Source organism: Danio aesculapii, chromosome 19 (assembly GCF_903798145.1).
Source record: "Danio aesculapii chromosome 19, fDanAes4.1, whole genome shotgun sequence".
Lineage (NCBI taxonomy): Eukaryota > Metazoa > Chordata > Actinopteri > Cypriniformes > Danionidae > Danio > Danio aesculapii.
Window position 1 is genome coordinate 31,636,827 of NC_079453.1, and position 18,060 is coordinate 31,654,886.

General features: G+C 37.6%; 1 protein-coding gene across 1 annotated transcript; it reads right to left on the bottom strand.

The window, feature by feature from the left end:
* Window positions 1–4,458: 4,458 nt before the first annotated feature.
* On the bottom strand, window positions 4,459–17,124 carry ppp1r10 (protein phosphatase 1, regulatory subunit 10). Its single transcript, XM_056479168.1, has 18 exons — window positions 16,787–17,124; window positions 12,011–12,126; window positions 11,610–11,696; window positions 11,393–11,528; window positions 11,250–11,301; window positions 11,070–11,156; window positions 10,821–10,952; window positions 10,446–10,551; window positions 10,218–10,321; window positions 9,995–10,098; window positions 9,752–9,911; window positions 9,521–9,664; window positions 9,098–9,344; window positions 8,866–8,941; window positions 8,553–8,768; window positions 8,338–8,467; window positions 6,316–6,696; window positions 4,459–5,854 (listed from the first exon to the last, which is right to left on the bottom strand). The coding sequence occupies exons 2-18, from the start codon at window positions 12,115–12,117 to the stop codon at window positions 5,730–5,732; spliced, it is 2,394 nt and encodes a 797-aa protein (XP_056335143.1). The 5' UTR covers window positions 12,118–12,126; window positions 16,787–17,124; the 3' UTR covers window positions 4,459–5,729.
* Between the last annotated feature and the right edge of the window lie 936 nt (window positions 17,125–18,060).

Genomic DNA, 18,060 nt, shown 5'->3' on the forward strand with positions numbered 1-18,060 from the left:
GCAGCAGTACTAGTGGTAGTAATCAGTAATCAGTTTGTCAGTATTCTTGAATTAAAGTTTACAAAAATAAGATTTATTAGAAATATAAATTCTGTATCATTATAAATGGCTCTCCTGTCACCTTTTGTTATTATAATGTTGATAAGAAAAGGAAACAGCAACTTGGGCTATGAGCTTTTTGAAAACAGGCCACGGTACAAAAAAGTATATAAATATACACTATGAATGAAAAGAAAGAAAGAAAGAAAGAAAGAAAGAAAGAAAGAAAGAAAGAAAGAAAGAAAGAAAGAAAGAAAGAAAGAAAAACTGTTTCGAAAGATCTCCTAAACAATCTCTGTCCACTTATCTTAATCCTTCAGTGAACTGAATATGGCGTCGTAGGCTGAATGAATTGCTGAGGTGTCCTTAAGCCTAACTGAATTCATTCTTCCTTTTCACCTTTCCACTTTTCCTGGAGACAGAAGTTCAGTGAAGGCCGAGTCAATATTTGTCGTCGAGGGTTTGGCGCACTGGCCACTCCTAATCACACACAGTGCAGCGGCCACGAGCAGCGCGACTCCGCCCTGAGAACACGGATCTCCCGCTCCGGCACAGGCTGCTGCTGGCGATTTGACTGCTCTGGCGTTACGAGGGGGAGGAGGAGAAATTCACTGCAATTGTCTAAAACGCCAGAATCCCAAAGTACAGATATAAAAACAATGAGGCATTCAGAAGACAAAAGTGCAAACAGTTGTCAGTGAGTGAGAGTGTGAGCGTATAACCGTCGTAAACATTGAGAGGGCCGAGACAAAATTGTCTGCCAAATATCTGATGTTATGTTTGTTGTTGGGATGACAAAAAAAAAGGTTTAAAAAAAAAAAGGATAAGAAAATATTTAGTTGTATCAGTAACTTACATTTTGGAAATTGCATGGCTTAACGTTACATACATGTTAAAGTTCATGCCAGTAATATGGTTTGCTCTAAAATGCATTGATCTATTGCGTGTGTGTGCATTGAAGAGCTGCTGAGTACTGTATAACAGCTGACAGGTCGAGAACACTGACGCTGAATTAAGGAGAACATTTTTCTCTTGTGCTAGAACTGCATCTGACAGAAGCATAACGGCTTTAACACACACCTTTCAAAATCAAAGTTGTGGATCACAAAAACACTCTGAAAGCCACATAAACGGTATTGACAACCATTTTCGGATCAAGATTTACCAGTTCTAAATGCTGTAAACGGAAATTCTAAGCATAGTGTAGCAGAGGCCAGCTAGTGAAGTGCTGTGCAGGTAAACCTCTGACCTCTAAAAGTGCTCTAGCGACAGCCGCTAGAGGTAATGGTCTTTAGCCTTCTTGTTAGAGCCACCGACTCCCATGCAAAGAGTCACTGGTTCGATCCCAGCTCGGATCGGCTTGGGTGGTGTAGGGCCGGCAGGGTTACATTGGTGCCGTGACCCGGATGGGAGTGAGGTTCAGGGGGGTGAATGTAGCAGATGCCAGCTAGTGAAGTGGTGTGCAGTTAAACCTCACTCCTCTGACCTCTAAAGGTGCTCTAGTGATAGATGCTAGAGGCCATGGACTTTAGCCTCCTTGTTAGAGCAACCGACTCCCATGCGGACAGTCACCGGTTCAATCCCAGCTTGGAGCAGGTTAGGTGGTGTAGGGTTGGTGGGGTTACATTGGTGCCGTGACCCGGATGAGAGTGAGGTTTAGGGGGGTGAGTGTAGCAGAGGCCAGCTAGTGAAGTGCTGTGCAGGTAAACCTCACTCCTCTGACCTCTAAAGGTGCTCTAGTGACAGACGCTAGAAGCCATGGTCTTTAGCCTCCTTGTTAGAGCAACTGACTCCCATGCAGAAAGTTGTCGGTACGATCCCACCTTGGAGTGTTTTGGGTGGTGTAGAACCGGTGGGTATAAATTGGTGCCGTGACCCGGATGGGAGTGAGGTTTACGGGGGTGAATGTAGCAGAGGCCAGCTATAGTGAAGTGCTCTGCAGTTAAACCTCACTCCTCTGACCTCTGAAGGTGCTCTAGCGACAGACACTAGAGGTCATGGTCTTTAGTCTTCTTGTTAGAGCAACCGACTCCCATGCGAAGAGTCACTGGTCCGATCCCAGCTCAGATTGGCTTGGGTGGTGCAGGACCAACGGAGTTACATTGGTGCCATGACCCGGATGGGAGTGAGGTTTAGGGGGGGTGAGTGTAGCAGAGACCAGTAGTGAAGTACTGTGCAGGTAAACCTCACTCCTCTGACCTCTAAAGGTGCTCTAGCGACAGACACTAGAGGCTATGGTCTAAGGCTAAGCTCAAGCGTTCACGAACAACAAACATAAACAATTTTTTTGCATAAACAAAAGAAGTGTGAGGTAAGACTTTAGCCACCTTTCCACGGCACACGACATTTGGACACGATTGTTGGAACTCGCCCCCTTGTGGCTGTCGCACAGTATTTTCAGTTTTGTCGCGCACCATGGGAGAGAAGCTGTTCTTGCAGTGTCCGAAATAAAGGAGTGCAAAAAGCAAGAGCCTTTATTCTCTGTGCGTTCACCATGATAGAATTAATGAATACTAGAAACTCATAGACTGCTAAAAATTTTGGAGGGAATGTGGAGACAAGATAAAAAAATATGTATGTCATTTATGAATAGAATTGTTTTTTAATATAGACTTTTTTAATAAAAAAAATAAATAAAGAACAAAATATTATTTCTCATCTCGCGTGCACAGACCTGCTAGGACAACACTGGAATACATCACATCTGGCCAGCCGGTCGCATACAGACTATTCACAGGAGTTCAAATATTTTAAATAATCCGCTCCTCAAATCAGATCAGAGTTTTCCACAAACAGAAATGTTCAGAACTCCATGCAGCTCCCGGACTACCGGATATCCATTGGAAATGAATGACTTCCAGTCTGTCGCTTGTCATGTGCAGTGGACAGGGGGCTTTAAGTAGTTTGATATTTAACAACTGTTTAGTCATAAAATATAAAAGAACCAACTGTAATACACTGATGCAAACTACTGAAAATCTGGCTGTTACTAGGCTAATTCATAACTAAACATGACAACACAAAATTTAAAACAGATCAAATGGATTATGAAAAACTGTTTATTTCTGAAGATTTTTTGACCATCACCAGTAGGAAACCTGATACTCTTTCCTATTTATCACCTATTTTAGTTCTGTGGGTATCACTCAATTCATAACTAAATGTGTGACAAGACTAAAATTGAAATAAATCAAACCATTATTGGCAGTTTATTCTGCTGTGGTGACCTCTGATAAATTAATGACTGAGCCGAAGGAAAATGAATAAAAGAATAAATAGATTGACAATTTTTTTTATCATGACCGGTAGGAAACTTGATAGGCCACTCTTTTTCATATTTATCACCCATTTTTAGGTCTCCCTCAAAAAGCTTAAAACCAAAACAAAGTATCCTATGAAAACCATTTTGAAATGAATGTTTTATCAATCACCTCCCCTAGAGGGCAGAATCAAGCTCATTTTACAACTCTATTTTACTATTATTAATAATAATAGTAAATTAATCATAATATTCATTCATTTATTTTCTTTTCGGCTTAGTCCCTTTAATAATCTGGGGTCACCACAGCGGAAATCACTCTAATATGAATTATTATTATTAATAATAATAATAATAAATGCAATGACTAGCGTAATAATTTCATTTGAAACTACATACAATAAGCAGTTATTTAACATTCAATAAATGATGTCTTGATGAACAGAATAATTTTCTTTAAAAATAAAACATGAAAAAACAAAAAAAAATACAAAAAAAATTTAACTTGTTTGGAAAGAAATATATGTATTATGGACACTGATATTTATACATCTGAAAGTTGGAACTTAACTTTTCATGTGGCTTTAGTTTTACAGTAATTTTAAATACAATTTTAATTTCAAGAATAATAAGTACTTTACAGTACACTTAAACTTCTATCAACTGTAAAATGAGACAAATTAGGTCAAATCATTAATTCAGGGTTCATACACATTTTTACTACTAAAATTCCATGACTTTTCATGATTTTTCCAAAAACAATGCTAGTTCAAATTTATTACAGCATATCGCAAAACACTCAGCAATCTATTTAGTATCAATTTATATTTATATCTATGTAAAATTGATTTAGATAATGCTTATACCGCACTAATATTGTGAGGGTATGTGATTGGCAAAGGACAGAAAAGAAGTAAATAACCTATATGTAAGTATACATATATTTGTTTTCCATGACTTTTCCAAAACTTTATGGGTTTTTCTGTTTTTCCAAGACTTTTCCAGGCCTGGAAAATGCCATGTCAAAATTCCACGACCTTTGCAGGTTTTCCATGATCGTATGAACCCTGTTAATTACAAACATTTAAGCTAATTTCATTCTAGGAAAAGTTATTCCCAAACAAAATATTAATCATTTAAAAAACAACTGGACATTTCGATAAATTTCTGAACATTTATTAATTTACATGTAGAAAAAAACCTTACATTTCTGAATGTGCCTTTTATTGTGTTTATGCGGCAATCTGACACATAGACATTTCTCAAACAATAGAAAAAAATCTGACTCGTATCAAAATAAAATCATGGGAAAATAGTGGATCAAACCAAAAAAAAAATAATAATCGAGTCCCACAAGAGACAGTGGCCACTGTTTTCACAGAAAACACCTGAATAAGTTTGGCCTTGATAGTGGTTTGAAGCCTAGGTTAGACTCAGTTGAACACTGATAGAGCAGGACAAACCCACACGAGTCTGATCTAGACCGAGCTTCTGACAGCATGAGAACATGAACGCACGGCAAATCAAACAATAGCATCAACATCAAGTAGGAAATCATCCCAGCTAATTCTCCTGATTGTCACACTACCACGAACAATAGCTGATATTTTTTTTAAGCAGGCTAAGATCGCTTTTCATCACAAAGTATCAATTCAAGTATGCGACGGGACTTCAAAAAACATTGTAGTTTGTGCCTAGGTGAAAATCTTTGAAAAAAAGGACCGTGTGTGAAAATAACCTGAGGCACTTTTCATGCCGACTGACCGAAAATCAGAAAATTTCAAAGCATTTCATATTAAGTTTGGCTACTCCTTGTCTTATAGAAACCTTAAATTAAAACTTTAAACAGTGCGCCATCTTCTGGCCGCGTCAGAGGGACTGAATACTTCTGAAAGTGTCGATTTCATGATGCAAATCCAAGTTGCATTAACGATTGATGTGCAAAATCTGTTTTGTAAAAATTGCACATCTAGTCTCTTAGGGCTTCGGGCACCAGGGAAAGCTTAAGTAACTTTACATCACTGTCTGAAGACGATTATTCACACCTTAGTCATAGTGGTTACACAGCAACGTAGTACAATCTTTAGCAGTCAGGTCAGTGGTACACGGAATCACAATAAAAAATATACATCACCATCTTCAGGAATCACTATTTACACGGAGGCCCCAAAGTCTAGTATTGGGTTTAGTCACTCTTCATAGAGGATCTCAGATTTTCTCCCAACTTTCCAGGTCAGGGAAAGTAGTGTAAAACTGAGAGGAAGCTGTTTTTGGTGAAGCAGATGAGATTGTGCAGTCACAGATGCAAAAAAAACATCCCCTCCACGTCATCCTGTTCCTGTTAATCAGGTTCAGCTACTGTAAACGAGGCTCATTTGGAGTCCTGTCGCCCACTAGTGGCGAGTTCTAGGAATGGCAGCTTTACAGCATGCTAGTGTCCGTGTTGAGGAGGAAGGGGTGGTCCGTTTACACCAGGGTGATAAAACGCACAGTTATTTTCATAACGACAATTTCCCTTCATCATGAAATGCCGACATACTGGCCTATTTGACATATCTGCAATGAAAAAAGAGAAAACTGGATGTTATTTACAAGCTCACTTTGAAAAAACCAAACAAACAGTCCACTTTTTTTGATAATAGGCTCTTTTTATAATTCCCCTATAGTTAAACAATTGAGTTTGACCATTTGTTAATCCATTTAGCTGATCTCCGGGTCTGGCAGGAGCACTTTTAGCTTAGCTTAGCATAGATCATTGAATCTGATTAGACCGTTAGCATCTCCCTCAAAAAATGACCAATTTAATAATATTCCTCTTTAATGCTTGATACTTTTGTAGTTACACTGTGTAACTAAGATGATAGAAAACTAACGATTGCTATTTTTAGGGCGATATGGCTGGTAACTATACTCTCATTCTGGCGTAACAATCAATGAATAATTATAATAAATAAAATGAGCCAATATAAAAACAATTAAAAAAAGAGAGAGTAGAGAAAATGAAAGTTCAAACTTACCGCCCATGTTGTTATGTCCCCCGCGTGGTCCTCCGCGCCCCCCTCGCCCTCTGAAGCCGGGATCTACTCCTCTTCCTCGGCCCCGGTGGAAGTGTCCTCCTCCCCGGTGTGGGCCTCCTCTCATTGAGTCGTCGCCCCAGTAGTTTCCGTTGTCTGCTCCTCGCCCCTGTGGGCCGGGTGGAGGACCCATCATACGAGGGCCAGGGCCAGGCCCAGGGCCTCCGGCGTTGAAGGGTGGGCCGTGGCCATGTGGAGGTGGAGGATGGTTGAAATGTGGTCCAGGAGGCTTGTTTGGAGGGAAACCACCATTCATGGGCATCTGCATGTTGTTCATGTTGTTCATATTCATGCCGGGACCATGACCAAGTAGACCAGGGTTCACTACAAATCACAGCAAACAAAATCTGTTAAGTATGCGACTTAACTATTGTAACTTTTGTTATGTGCTAAAAGTATTAAAGTTATTTTTCAAACAAAGATAAATAGAAAAAGAAAACAAGACAAAATCATTCACAAAAGCACTTTTAAAAAGGTAAACAACCTAATTCAAATGTAATGCTCAAGTAATAAAATTACTTTAAACCGAAATACAAAACTATGTAAAAAATAAAAGTAAAAAAAAACGACAAAATATAAACGCTATTTTAAAAGTCATGATTAGTAATAAAGTATATAAATATAACTAAAATCACATATAGTTAAAGGCTAAATTATTAAACCTCCTGTAGTATTTCAATAATTTTTCAAATATGTACAAAGCTCTGTTTAACAGATTTTTTTTCAACACATTTATAAACATAAAAGCTTTAATAACTAGTGTTTTCTTTTGTATGTGCAGTGAGGACAGTACAGAATATTTTACTAATTATTTTGAAAGACAGTAGTATTCAGGTTAATGTGCAATTTAAGGGTTAACAAGGATAATTGAGCTAACTTAGCAAGCTATGTTAGTTAGGCAACCATTGGAAAACAGTGGTTTGTTCTGTAACCAATCAGAAAAAGGGGGCTAAATGATATTAACCTTACAAATAATTTGTAAAATTAAATTAAATCAATATTTCACAGGAGAGCTAATAATTTTGCTTTAAACTGTATACGAGTTATTCCAGCAATATGGATGTGACATTTGCAGTAAAAGCTTAAAACATAAAATCACAGAAAGTATATGTTAACACTATATCGAAACATCTGTTTATATAGTCCAAAACAACTAAGCACAGAGTTGTGGCAGTGCTTCCCACAGGTTTGAAATATACTTGTGCTGGTAGTGGGATTGAAACACCTTTTACCCACAGTACATAAACAGATAACTGTATAAAGTAAAAAGAAAAAACTGTTAAAAAAATAGACTCTTTCTTTTTAAGTTATTCAGAAGCTCTTTGCACCCACTGACAGGTAAATCTGCTTCTCTCCATCTCTCATTCAAGTTCAGGTTGCTTTATTGGCATGACTTTTTGTACAGTATTGCCAAAACATTTATAAAATATGTAATATAGTTATTGACATCATCAAATTAATAAAATATACAGCAAATGAGAAATAAATGCCAAAAAAATAAATAAAAACAGACAATATCTCTTAAAATTATAATAACTACAAGATTTACGTCACGTTATGGATGTGACCAAAAAAGTCTGCGAGTTTGCAGTATACAACATACTTTGTAGAAATTCTGTGAATTAAACTGTACAACCCAAAAGAAATACTGCTAATCAAAAAGATAAGAGTTAGGTCTCTATAGAACATGAACATGACTTAATTTATTTTATTTGACATGTTTGCATTTATGAGGAAAAAGCTTCGTTATGGATGTGACATCTCTCCATTATGGATGTGACAGATGTGAAATTGGCACTTGTGTGACTTTGGTAAATCAAATATAACTGTTTAAAAACACTGACACAAACATTTGAGTATTTTTGAAGTACTGTCAAATACTTGCACAAAAAAAGGCAAGGTTGACATTGGCATGGAATTGCTCATATAATACATCAAAACATTTGAAAGAAACCAAACACATACTTGGTGGAGCATTGGGAGGTGGGTTCTGATTCTGGTTTTGCTGCAGAGAACCCAAAAGCTGCTTGATCTTATCAGAGAAATCCGGCTGTTTGATCAGGTCTTCTGGAGACTGATTAGATCCATGTGCACCCTAAAAGCAAGCAAAAGATGCGTTTAAAACAAAGCCTTTTCCCATTATCATAGTAGGTCAAATGTAGATGCGTATTTCTTCTTACCATAATAGATGTGAGTAGTTCCTGCACATTAACAGCTGGGTTATTATTATTATTATTATTGGCTGGAGGGGCATTGCCCTGTGCCTGCGGGCTGCGGCCGCTGTTGCCCAGGCTGCCCATGAGGTTGGCTAATACAGGAGGCAGCTTGGAGCCTTCATTAGAGCCGGGAGTAGAGGCAGGGTCAGTTGAATCCATGTCCTCAACTATACTGCTATCCTAAAACACCACAAAATGAGAAAGGTGTCAACAAACCATTAGCCAAAAATAAAGACAGAAAATTCAACAAAATGGGGAAGCATCTACAAAAACATACCTCGTCCAGTGGGATGAGACGAGGAGGCATGGGCTCATACGGCTCAGGATCTGGCTCATGAGGACTGTCTGGAACACTGCAGAAACAATATTAATCTTATTTAATTTGTGATCATCATTGTTGAGATCTATTACACAAACAGCTGAAATATGAGATTTACTGTGTTAAATGTATTTTGAAATCCCTTTAAAACACGATACACTATGAAATAAAAGGCCCAGAAGTGTCTTACCTCTCCTTGCAGAGGAAGATCTCCTGCAGAATGCCCATCTCTCGGTCTCTCTGGATCATCTTCTCTCGACTGCTGGCACCTGCAGTGACCAGGCAGCCTAATAGGGTCAAGGGTCGTGGTGGGGTCCAGGGCACCCTCTCCTCCATGGTGTCATGTGAAAGACGACGAGCCATTTCAAACGTCTGCCTGTCCATCATCAGCTCCCGCTTAGCCGCCTCACCGAAGTCCTTAATTTTGTTCACATTCACTAAAGTAGAAGGATAAAAAGTCATTATTATTAAATAAAACACTTTATATGTATGATAAAATATGATTATGCACTACTGATCAAATATTTAAAGTATTAAATGAGTAATATCATCACTTTTATTCAGCAATTGATCAAAAGCAGCTTTAAATGCATTTAGAAATGATTTTTTTTACCTCTCTCAGTCTCATCCAGATCGAAATAGAAGTACTCTTTGAGATGATCCTCTTCCGCCCACCGGACACTTTTCTTCTTCTTTCCTTTCTTAGTCAGAGTCTCCTCCTCGCTGCGAGGTTCAGCCAGAGCGTTGGGTTTATCACCTGCAAACACATTTCAACAAAACTCAGCACATTCACTTATACAGCTCTGAGGAAGGCTACTGTCAATGGACATGCGATTCAACTCACCGGTTTCCATGGCTTCAGGGTCCTCGGTGGGCACGGGTGTGCCAGGCTGCTCCAGTTCTTGATTTTCATGAGGAGGGGTTTGAGATGAAGGTGTTTCAGGGGAAGATGGTTTGGCCTGTGTGCCTGAAAATGACTGCGGCCTGTTGTCAAATGGACAGGGCTGTGGAGCAAAAGAAAACATTTATTATAGCACAAATTTGATTCTCTAGATGTCTAAAGAAGGTTGTGTATAAAGAGGCATACCTTATTACTGGTAGGTGAAGCTGCTTTTGGTTTCTTTTTCTTGATCTTGATGCCAGGCACTGGAGCAGAGTTGAGGGCATCCAAAAATCCAGTGGCCTCCATCGCTAATTGAAGAGAAATGGAGATTGAGCACTAGTTAGAGGGGAAACTCTTCTCTCAAAGCTTTTCCGCAGATTATCATAATCGTATTGCTGGAGTTGAGGCACTGAATGGGCATACTCACGCTGTGGGGGAATGAGTTTGACTTTGATCTCTTTGGTTGAGTTGGGGGTGGTGTTAAGTGGCTTGTACTTCTTTTCCACTGGTGGTGCGTCAGTGGGAGATGTGCTGAAAGAAGAGCTAAGGATTTATTTCAAATCTTCTGAATTACAGTCATGGATAAAATGACAAGGGGCCAATATCGGATTAGCAGCTCATTACTGGAAATAATGAAGCTAGAGTGGGCACTTACCTTGGTCTTTTAAGCACAGCTGGCTTGATGTTGTATTTGTCTCCAAGTTGGGGTGCAACGGGTGGCTTCTTCACAGGAACTGGAGCCGGACTCTCCACCTCTAAACCTGAAGACCAAAATAATTGAGTACATTAAAGATAGCTTTTTTTAAATTGTGTTACTGAGACAATAAATACATTCTGACACTCATTTATTGCTCAAAACACAAAAATATTTAAACAAGGCCAATTCTAATTTATGAAACAATTCAAATTTATATAACATTTTTTGTTTCAAAGCCTAAATACAAGTACAAAGCTAACAGTGCAAATGTCTTGAACCATAAATATAACCCCCTCCACCCAAAAAATGCTGTAATATACAAACAACACTTACCTGTAGAGCGGATCTTAGCATGACTCGGAGCATAAGCTTTTGGTTTGTCCTTCTTCTTCTCCTCCTCTGCTGCCTTTTCCCGAGGCTTCACCTCTGGACGCACTTTTCCATCCTCCTTTTTCCGTTTCTTGTCTGATGGAAAACAGATTGGGTTATTTGCCAATAACTTGTAACGCACTTACCCAAGACTCACATTGAAAATGCAGCAAGTCTGGTTTAAGGGAAAACGGAGTAAGGTAGAAGGCCTACCATTGGGCGACGCTCCACTGGAGACGCTCTGAGAGCGAATTATAGCCATCCAGCCATCCACCAGCACAGACGCCAACTTCCTCAGCTCTGAGAAAAAGAGAAACCACAGAGTTCATACGTGAGCTCTGAAACTAAATAAACAGACTGTCTGGCATAGATTGGTGGAACATGTGCTCTTACCTTCTGTCTCTCCGCTCTTGCTCAGATGTTTCACCAGCTTGGCAGTGTTGTTCTAGCAAGAGAGAGAAAAAACAGACAGGAACAGATGTTAGATGACTGCGGGAATGAGTGTGAGTTATGTAAACCACAGTGTGGTGAAGTACCTGTTTGAGGTGATCCACAGTAAGAGGAAGCTTCTGCAGGGTCAGCAGAATGAGCTGCAACAGAGGCGTGTTGGTGGTGGTCTTCGAGTAGGTGAGCCAAGAGTTCAACAACTTGTAGCCTCCAACTCGAATGAATCTGTGGAAAAAAAGATATAACCTTGTAAACAAATGATTTATAGCAAAGTGTGTTGTATTTTATCAGATGCTTCCTTCTTACCGATTTAGCACATCATGTGATTTTGTCTGAAGTAAGATGTTCAGATACATGCATCTGCTGACCATTTTATGTGAGGCCTTCATGAGACTGTTGGGGGAAAAAAGGAAAATATGTTAGTGTGGTTGATTTTAAAGGAATTTAAAAGTGGTAAAAATGTATTATACACTGACATCACATAAATAAGGGACATATTATATAACTGCAGGTTATGGTTTATATATATGGTGTATATATATATATATATATATATATATATATATATATATATATACACTGCACAACACCTTAACTTTTCTGACTTTATAATTTAATAATGTACGCCTTTTGTAAAGTTGCTTTGGAACAATAATTATAGTGAAAAGCGCTATACTAATAAACTTAAACTGAATACAATATCTAACCTGAATACTTTAGCGACTCCTTCAAGACTACGTAGTTCTCCATCCTTCCCCAGCAGAGCTTCAACTCCTTTCAACACCTCTCTGGGGTCCACTGGGCCCACGGCCATGGCTGCTTACTGACAGAAGGAGAGAAAACAGGGGGTTATTCATGTGTTCCTGCCACTGGAGAGAATCTGAGATATGGCATAACTTGCCCAATCAATACTGAAAATATGAGACAATGACACTTAAAGAGAGCTCACTGGAACAGCCCAAGGACAATGTTGGATCATTCAAAAGTTACTCCCATTAACCCAGGCGAACGAGGATCTGAAGTAACTTGGAGGCAACAAGCTCAGCATAAATGGTTGTATGACTACCATAGACAACACAGCAAGGCTACTGGAAACTGTATGTATGCACTCAATGAATGGAGAGACTGTTTTCATGTTCAGCTGAATCATATATGGACATAGTGTCAGTTTTCAGGTTCCCATTACATTTGTTTTACAATCACAAGTGCAATCTTAACCAGAGATAAATAAATGTTTTCTATTCACAACAAATACATGAACATGTTCATAAAAATTACTATATTAAACAGCAATTGGTCCTTATTGGTCTTGGTTCATAACTTGGGTGAAATGATGTAATTATATTACAAAGTGAAACTGAAATTCTTACTAGATGCCAGAGAAATAAAGAAAAATTACACTGGAACTAACAAATTGTATGATCCTTTACAAATAAACAAAAAGATGAATCTTATGGAAGCAGCAGAAGTATCTGTTATGACATTAGTGATGACTGCAGAAAGAGTTGTACAAGGATCACATGACAAGGCCTCTAGTTTCAACTATAATTAAATTAGGTTGTCACTTATTCAATTACACCAGAAAAGGGATGACTGGTTATGTGAGCATTGTAGAACTCAGTTCATATCTGAAATGATGAAAAATAAATGTGAAAGTAAAATGTTATTACATGTATTATGTCAGTCATAAACCCACCTGCTTATATACACTGACTGTACATTACCCAAAGTTAACATCACGGGTACAAAGGACTTATGAAACAGAGTCTGGTGGCTGTGACAGTAATGTGCATTCAAGTCAAGTCATTTAAATTGCAAATATAAATGAGCAGAGATAAGAATGGGGAAAAGACAACATAAAAAATTATTTGAGAATGCACTTACAGCTGAACATTGTTTTTACAACTTCTTTTATTAGTAATGAAAGAGTAAAAATTGTAATGATAACCCTCCAAAACTACTATTACCCCATTCATCACAAATATTTAATACACACTAAAGAGGAAACCGTAAAAGTGTGCAAATGAGTGATGGTAATTTTCTGTTGATCAGACAAAAGTGACCCACACAAGAGACTCTGGAGTAAATATACAATCTGCCTATAGACCATTTGAGGGATGTAAACAAAAATAATGGTCCCAATATTTCCTGTTTTACATTTTTATTTTCCATAGCTTCCGAGAATCCAAAAAGAGCCACACATTGAGAAATAATGTTATGATAGCTGTTTTAACATTGAGTTATGGTTGAATTGCCTTTCGTTAGTTATGAAATAGTTTGATAATAAGCAGGAAATGTTCATGGGCCAATGACATCACCACATTGAAATGGTCCAGTTTAAAGTTTATAGAAGTGTTGAGAACAATATGCTACAGTATAACACTATCAGCAATAGGTATGAGAGCTGGTATAAGAAATGTACATGTTTGTACTGAAAAGGTTTATACTTGGATATTAAAAGTACACATTAATACTTAAAATGTTTTAAAGTATCAGGGACAGCTCTTGTACTTATTTCTGAGGGTGCATGGTCAAATTAGAACATGTAAAATGTCACAAATTTACACATCAACATTTCTTACTGGTATAAAGCTGTTAATTAATGTGTGGGACCCAGTGTAAGTTTCATAAACTAACATGAATCCTCTGATACAATGTTTTAGAAAAATTAACAAAACACCTGCATGTATTTAAGTTGTTGTTTTATACTGTATACTAATAAATTTCCTAATACGAAGCGAGACCAATGTGTATACCAAATTACGTAATAGATTTAAATATTTCCCCAAAACATGTTTTATTTAATCTTTGCTATTCATAAATCCAAAACCACAAGGTGGGATAAAAACAGTAAAATTATTTTAAAATTATTATTATAATAAAAAATAAACAATTTCTAAATTATTTAAAAAGTAGCTTTCTGGGATTATTTCCGCAATAATAACTGTTTAGATGTGATGTATTCCATTTTTTAATACCTTTTTAATATAAATATAAAAAAAGTTGAGAAATAAAAAATATATAAGCAAATAAGGAAGGGAAACAAAATTATTCCAGCAGGCTTGATTTCCCACCTTATGGATCAGTGTCCAGCTCAGAAAACACTCGTACTTGCAACTGTACTTTCACCAAAGGTTTTGTGGACTTCAACACAAGTCTTTTGAAGTTGTATGTCGCCACCTTGTGACCATTTCTCAATACCATTTCTGTCATTACATTACAAAAATACAAAAACTGCAACCTGCGTGATATAAAAATACAAGTATAGGCCATTTTGAGGGATGTAAACAAAAACAATGGTCTCAACCTATTTCCTGTTTTACATTTTTAATTTCTATAGCTTCCGAGAATCCAAAAAAATTGATGTTATGATAGCTGCTTTAACATTAAATTATGATTGAATTGCCTCTTGTTACAGTTATGAAACAGTTCGATAACAAGCAGGAAATGTTTATAGATAAATGACATCACCACATTGAAATGGTCCACTAAATGTGATTAATATATTAAAATAAACAAGTATTTACACAATTCAATTGTACATTTTGTTAATAAATAAAATGAGATTAAGATAAATCTATAATATCTGAGGAAGCCAAGTCAATTACATACACACACAGAGAGAGAGAGAGAGAGAGAGAGAGAGATCACGTCACTTGCCCTGCCCACGCGGAGCAACAGCGAGTATTTCTGCCTTCATTTCCTCTCTCTACAGCACAATTGACTGGAAGCCGACGACTCAACACAACTAACTACAGCAGAAAGATTATCAACGCGACGGAATAGATTACACATTACAACTAAAAACTCGTAAACCGATAGTATGTAGATTTGTACGACTTTTAAGCATGCAAAAGTTTAGCAACGTTTTATTTTCTACAGAATTTTTAAGACAGTGGAAAATATATACTAATGGCTGAATCGAAAAAGTTAAACTTACTCACTTTTGATCGTGTGAGAAATCAGGTTTTGTCTTACCCGTAACACTGTTGTTGAAGAACTTTTTATAGTCACAACCGAACTCCTTTAACACGGAACAATACACACAATTCCTGGAAACGTCACAGTTGTCATGACAAACAAGAAAAGTGAACAAGATTTCATGTACAGTCACTGTAAAGAAAACATTAACATTGAAGTACCTGTCAAGATGTTACAAGTTGTTTGTTTTACTTTTTAAATTAATTTAAGAATTAATTATATTTAACATTTTTATAATAATAATGGCTACAAATAAACCAATTGAACACCATGTAAGTTAACCTACATTCACTTTTTAATCGAGTTTACAAAACTGGCCAAGGGTTGATTTAGAACTTGTCAACACAGAGCAATACAGTGTTGGACTGACTATAATACAATTATATTCATCTGCTCAATAGTGGCCACCAGGGGATTTGATATGCCATCTGTCGAAGTCTCCCTCTCATTTAGCAGCTCGCCCTGAGCTGACAGCGGCTCCTTTCATTGGTTGAAGTCCGAACTAAGCCACGCCCATTATCTTTAACCACTTTTCTTCGTGTGCGCGGTGGACTAAAAAAACGGATGCACGGTCGCCATCTTTGAACTGCAACAAGTCTTTAAAAAAATACGAAATACGTCCCCCGCCTGCTGTTTATCTTACAAAAGTGCTACATTTACCCGGCTAGCGACTCATGTATGTTAAGACGATACCTCGAGCTGTAAATGGGGATGATGGCGACGCGACAGCCGTTCCGAACTAAAGCATTTCCCGTAGATCCAGTCAGAAAAACAAAGCCACCATTGCCTCAAGAAAAGAACAACCCGTCCGCCATTTTAAAGCAAAGTCGATAAGACAAATAACACCCTATCTACGCACACGACACAAAAAATGCAATCTTTATACTTAGACTGCTATGCATTTCATACATTATCACTGCCTAGGGAGGTTTATTTTTCACCAAAACTATCACAACGATATCCACAGCTCCGCCAGCTATTAACCTATTATGAACAAAATGTTGCATTTTTCCCGTTCGGCTAAATCCACAGGCGCCACTTTGGCAATCTTTATGTGTAGATTGCGTTGGTTGTTCCAGTGAGCTCTCCTTTGAAAAGAATGCAGTTTATAAAAAGCCCCAATTGAATGCAGTCACTTCCTGACTCTGCCTATGGCAATCTTTATGTACAGATTGCTTATGATCAGCGATGGCTAGCTTATTATTCGGTAATTTATCGTTACTTTATGATTAGGATTGCTCCGTCTCACACACAAAGAGAAGCAGGGCGTTGAAGCCGCTGCTCTGGCTTTGCAATGTGAGCTCATACGCTATAGCTAGCTCTGCCTCGCTTTATCTCAGCATGCTCTCTTGTCCTCTATTAGAAACTGTGGCGCATTTAGGTCGCCACAGCCGATCTCTCTAGCTTTCATCTCTATTTATATCTGAAATCATTTATAACACAAAACAATTGGTTAACTGTTAACGTAGTTTCGATTCAAATTGGTTTGAAAAAACACTTACTATTAATACCTCTCCTCTGCGTCTCGGGTTGCTATTAATATATTGTGCTTAACAGCAACAAATTTCAGCTTTTTAACAGTTTAAGAGAACGTAAACTGTCATGACTTTAGCATTATTGGCTGAAAAATGGCATAATGGGCGGGATTGTGGTGGCTGAAATTGAGATTTTCCTTCTTGAACAATCTGAAGCAAAAAAATGTAGTAAGCGAATGTCCGTTACTCGAGTAGAAAAAAGTAAGATATTTTGAGTTTTCTCTTCGTACACAGTTGAAAAATCCTCGACGCCAGATCTTCACTGAGACCGACTCAGACCTGAAACGAAACAACAGCACAAAGAGAACGTTAGAAAAAACGCATTTTTGGCTGCAGAAATCCAGGTAATGTTCAAAAAGGCCGAATTGTTGATAAAATTGATGATGTAGCCGAAATTTGGGGCAAAAATAATTTAAGTCGCGAAAAAAAAGTAAGAAAGCTGTCCTCCGATACGACACTTACCTCAAACAAATCCAGGAATGCTCTAGAAGGGTGGGACTCAGTATATATAGTTCTGACGTTTTTTGCGTCATCCCAGTGGCGCGAGCGCGCTTTCGGGCGTTTCTTTTGACACAAAATGGAGTTGATGATCACGCGGTCCTGGCGCGCGCACACTCTCGAAACGACCTTCTTTGTGTTCAAGGACGAGCCCACCCCAACCAGTTACTATGATTTATGAGCTCTTTGTGCAAGGAGAATATTGTGTTCCGTCACAATAGCACATTTAACGTTACAATTATGTAGTTTACTTACTATATATTCTATGTAATGTAGTCCTCGATTAAAAAATTTCCATACAGGAAAATGTTTGTGAAAAAACTAAAAGTATAAATGTTATATATATATATACACACAGATTTCTTTACCAGCATCAGTCCTAATGATAATCATTTATGCATTGTAGAGATTTGAACCCTTAAAATTACAGTTTGATGATCACCACTGCTGTGTGCTGTTTCATGAATAAATAAATCCATTATTTTCCTTATACTTAAGTCTAAGCAGATAAAAAAAATATATAAGATCTGAAACATTTATTTTAATTATTTTGTGCAGTTTGCCATTAAAAAACAAACATCCATTCAAATACCAACAAATAATATGCGTATAAGACCAAAACTAGACTTTCATGACAAGCTGACCTTGCAAAAGATAACTTGTGTTTAGTTTTACAACAAATAGAAAACGTAGATAAATAATAAAAGCTGCGCACTTCCGTCACAGTACACTTTAACCTTAAC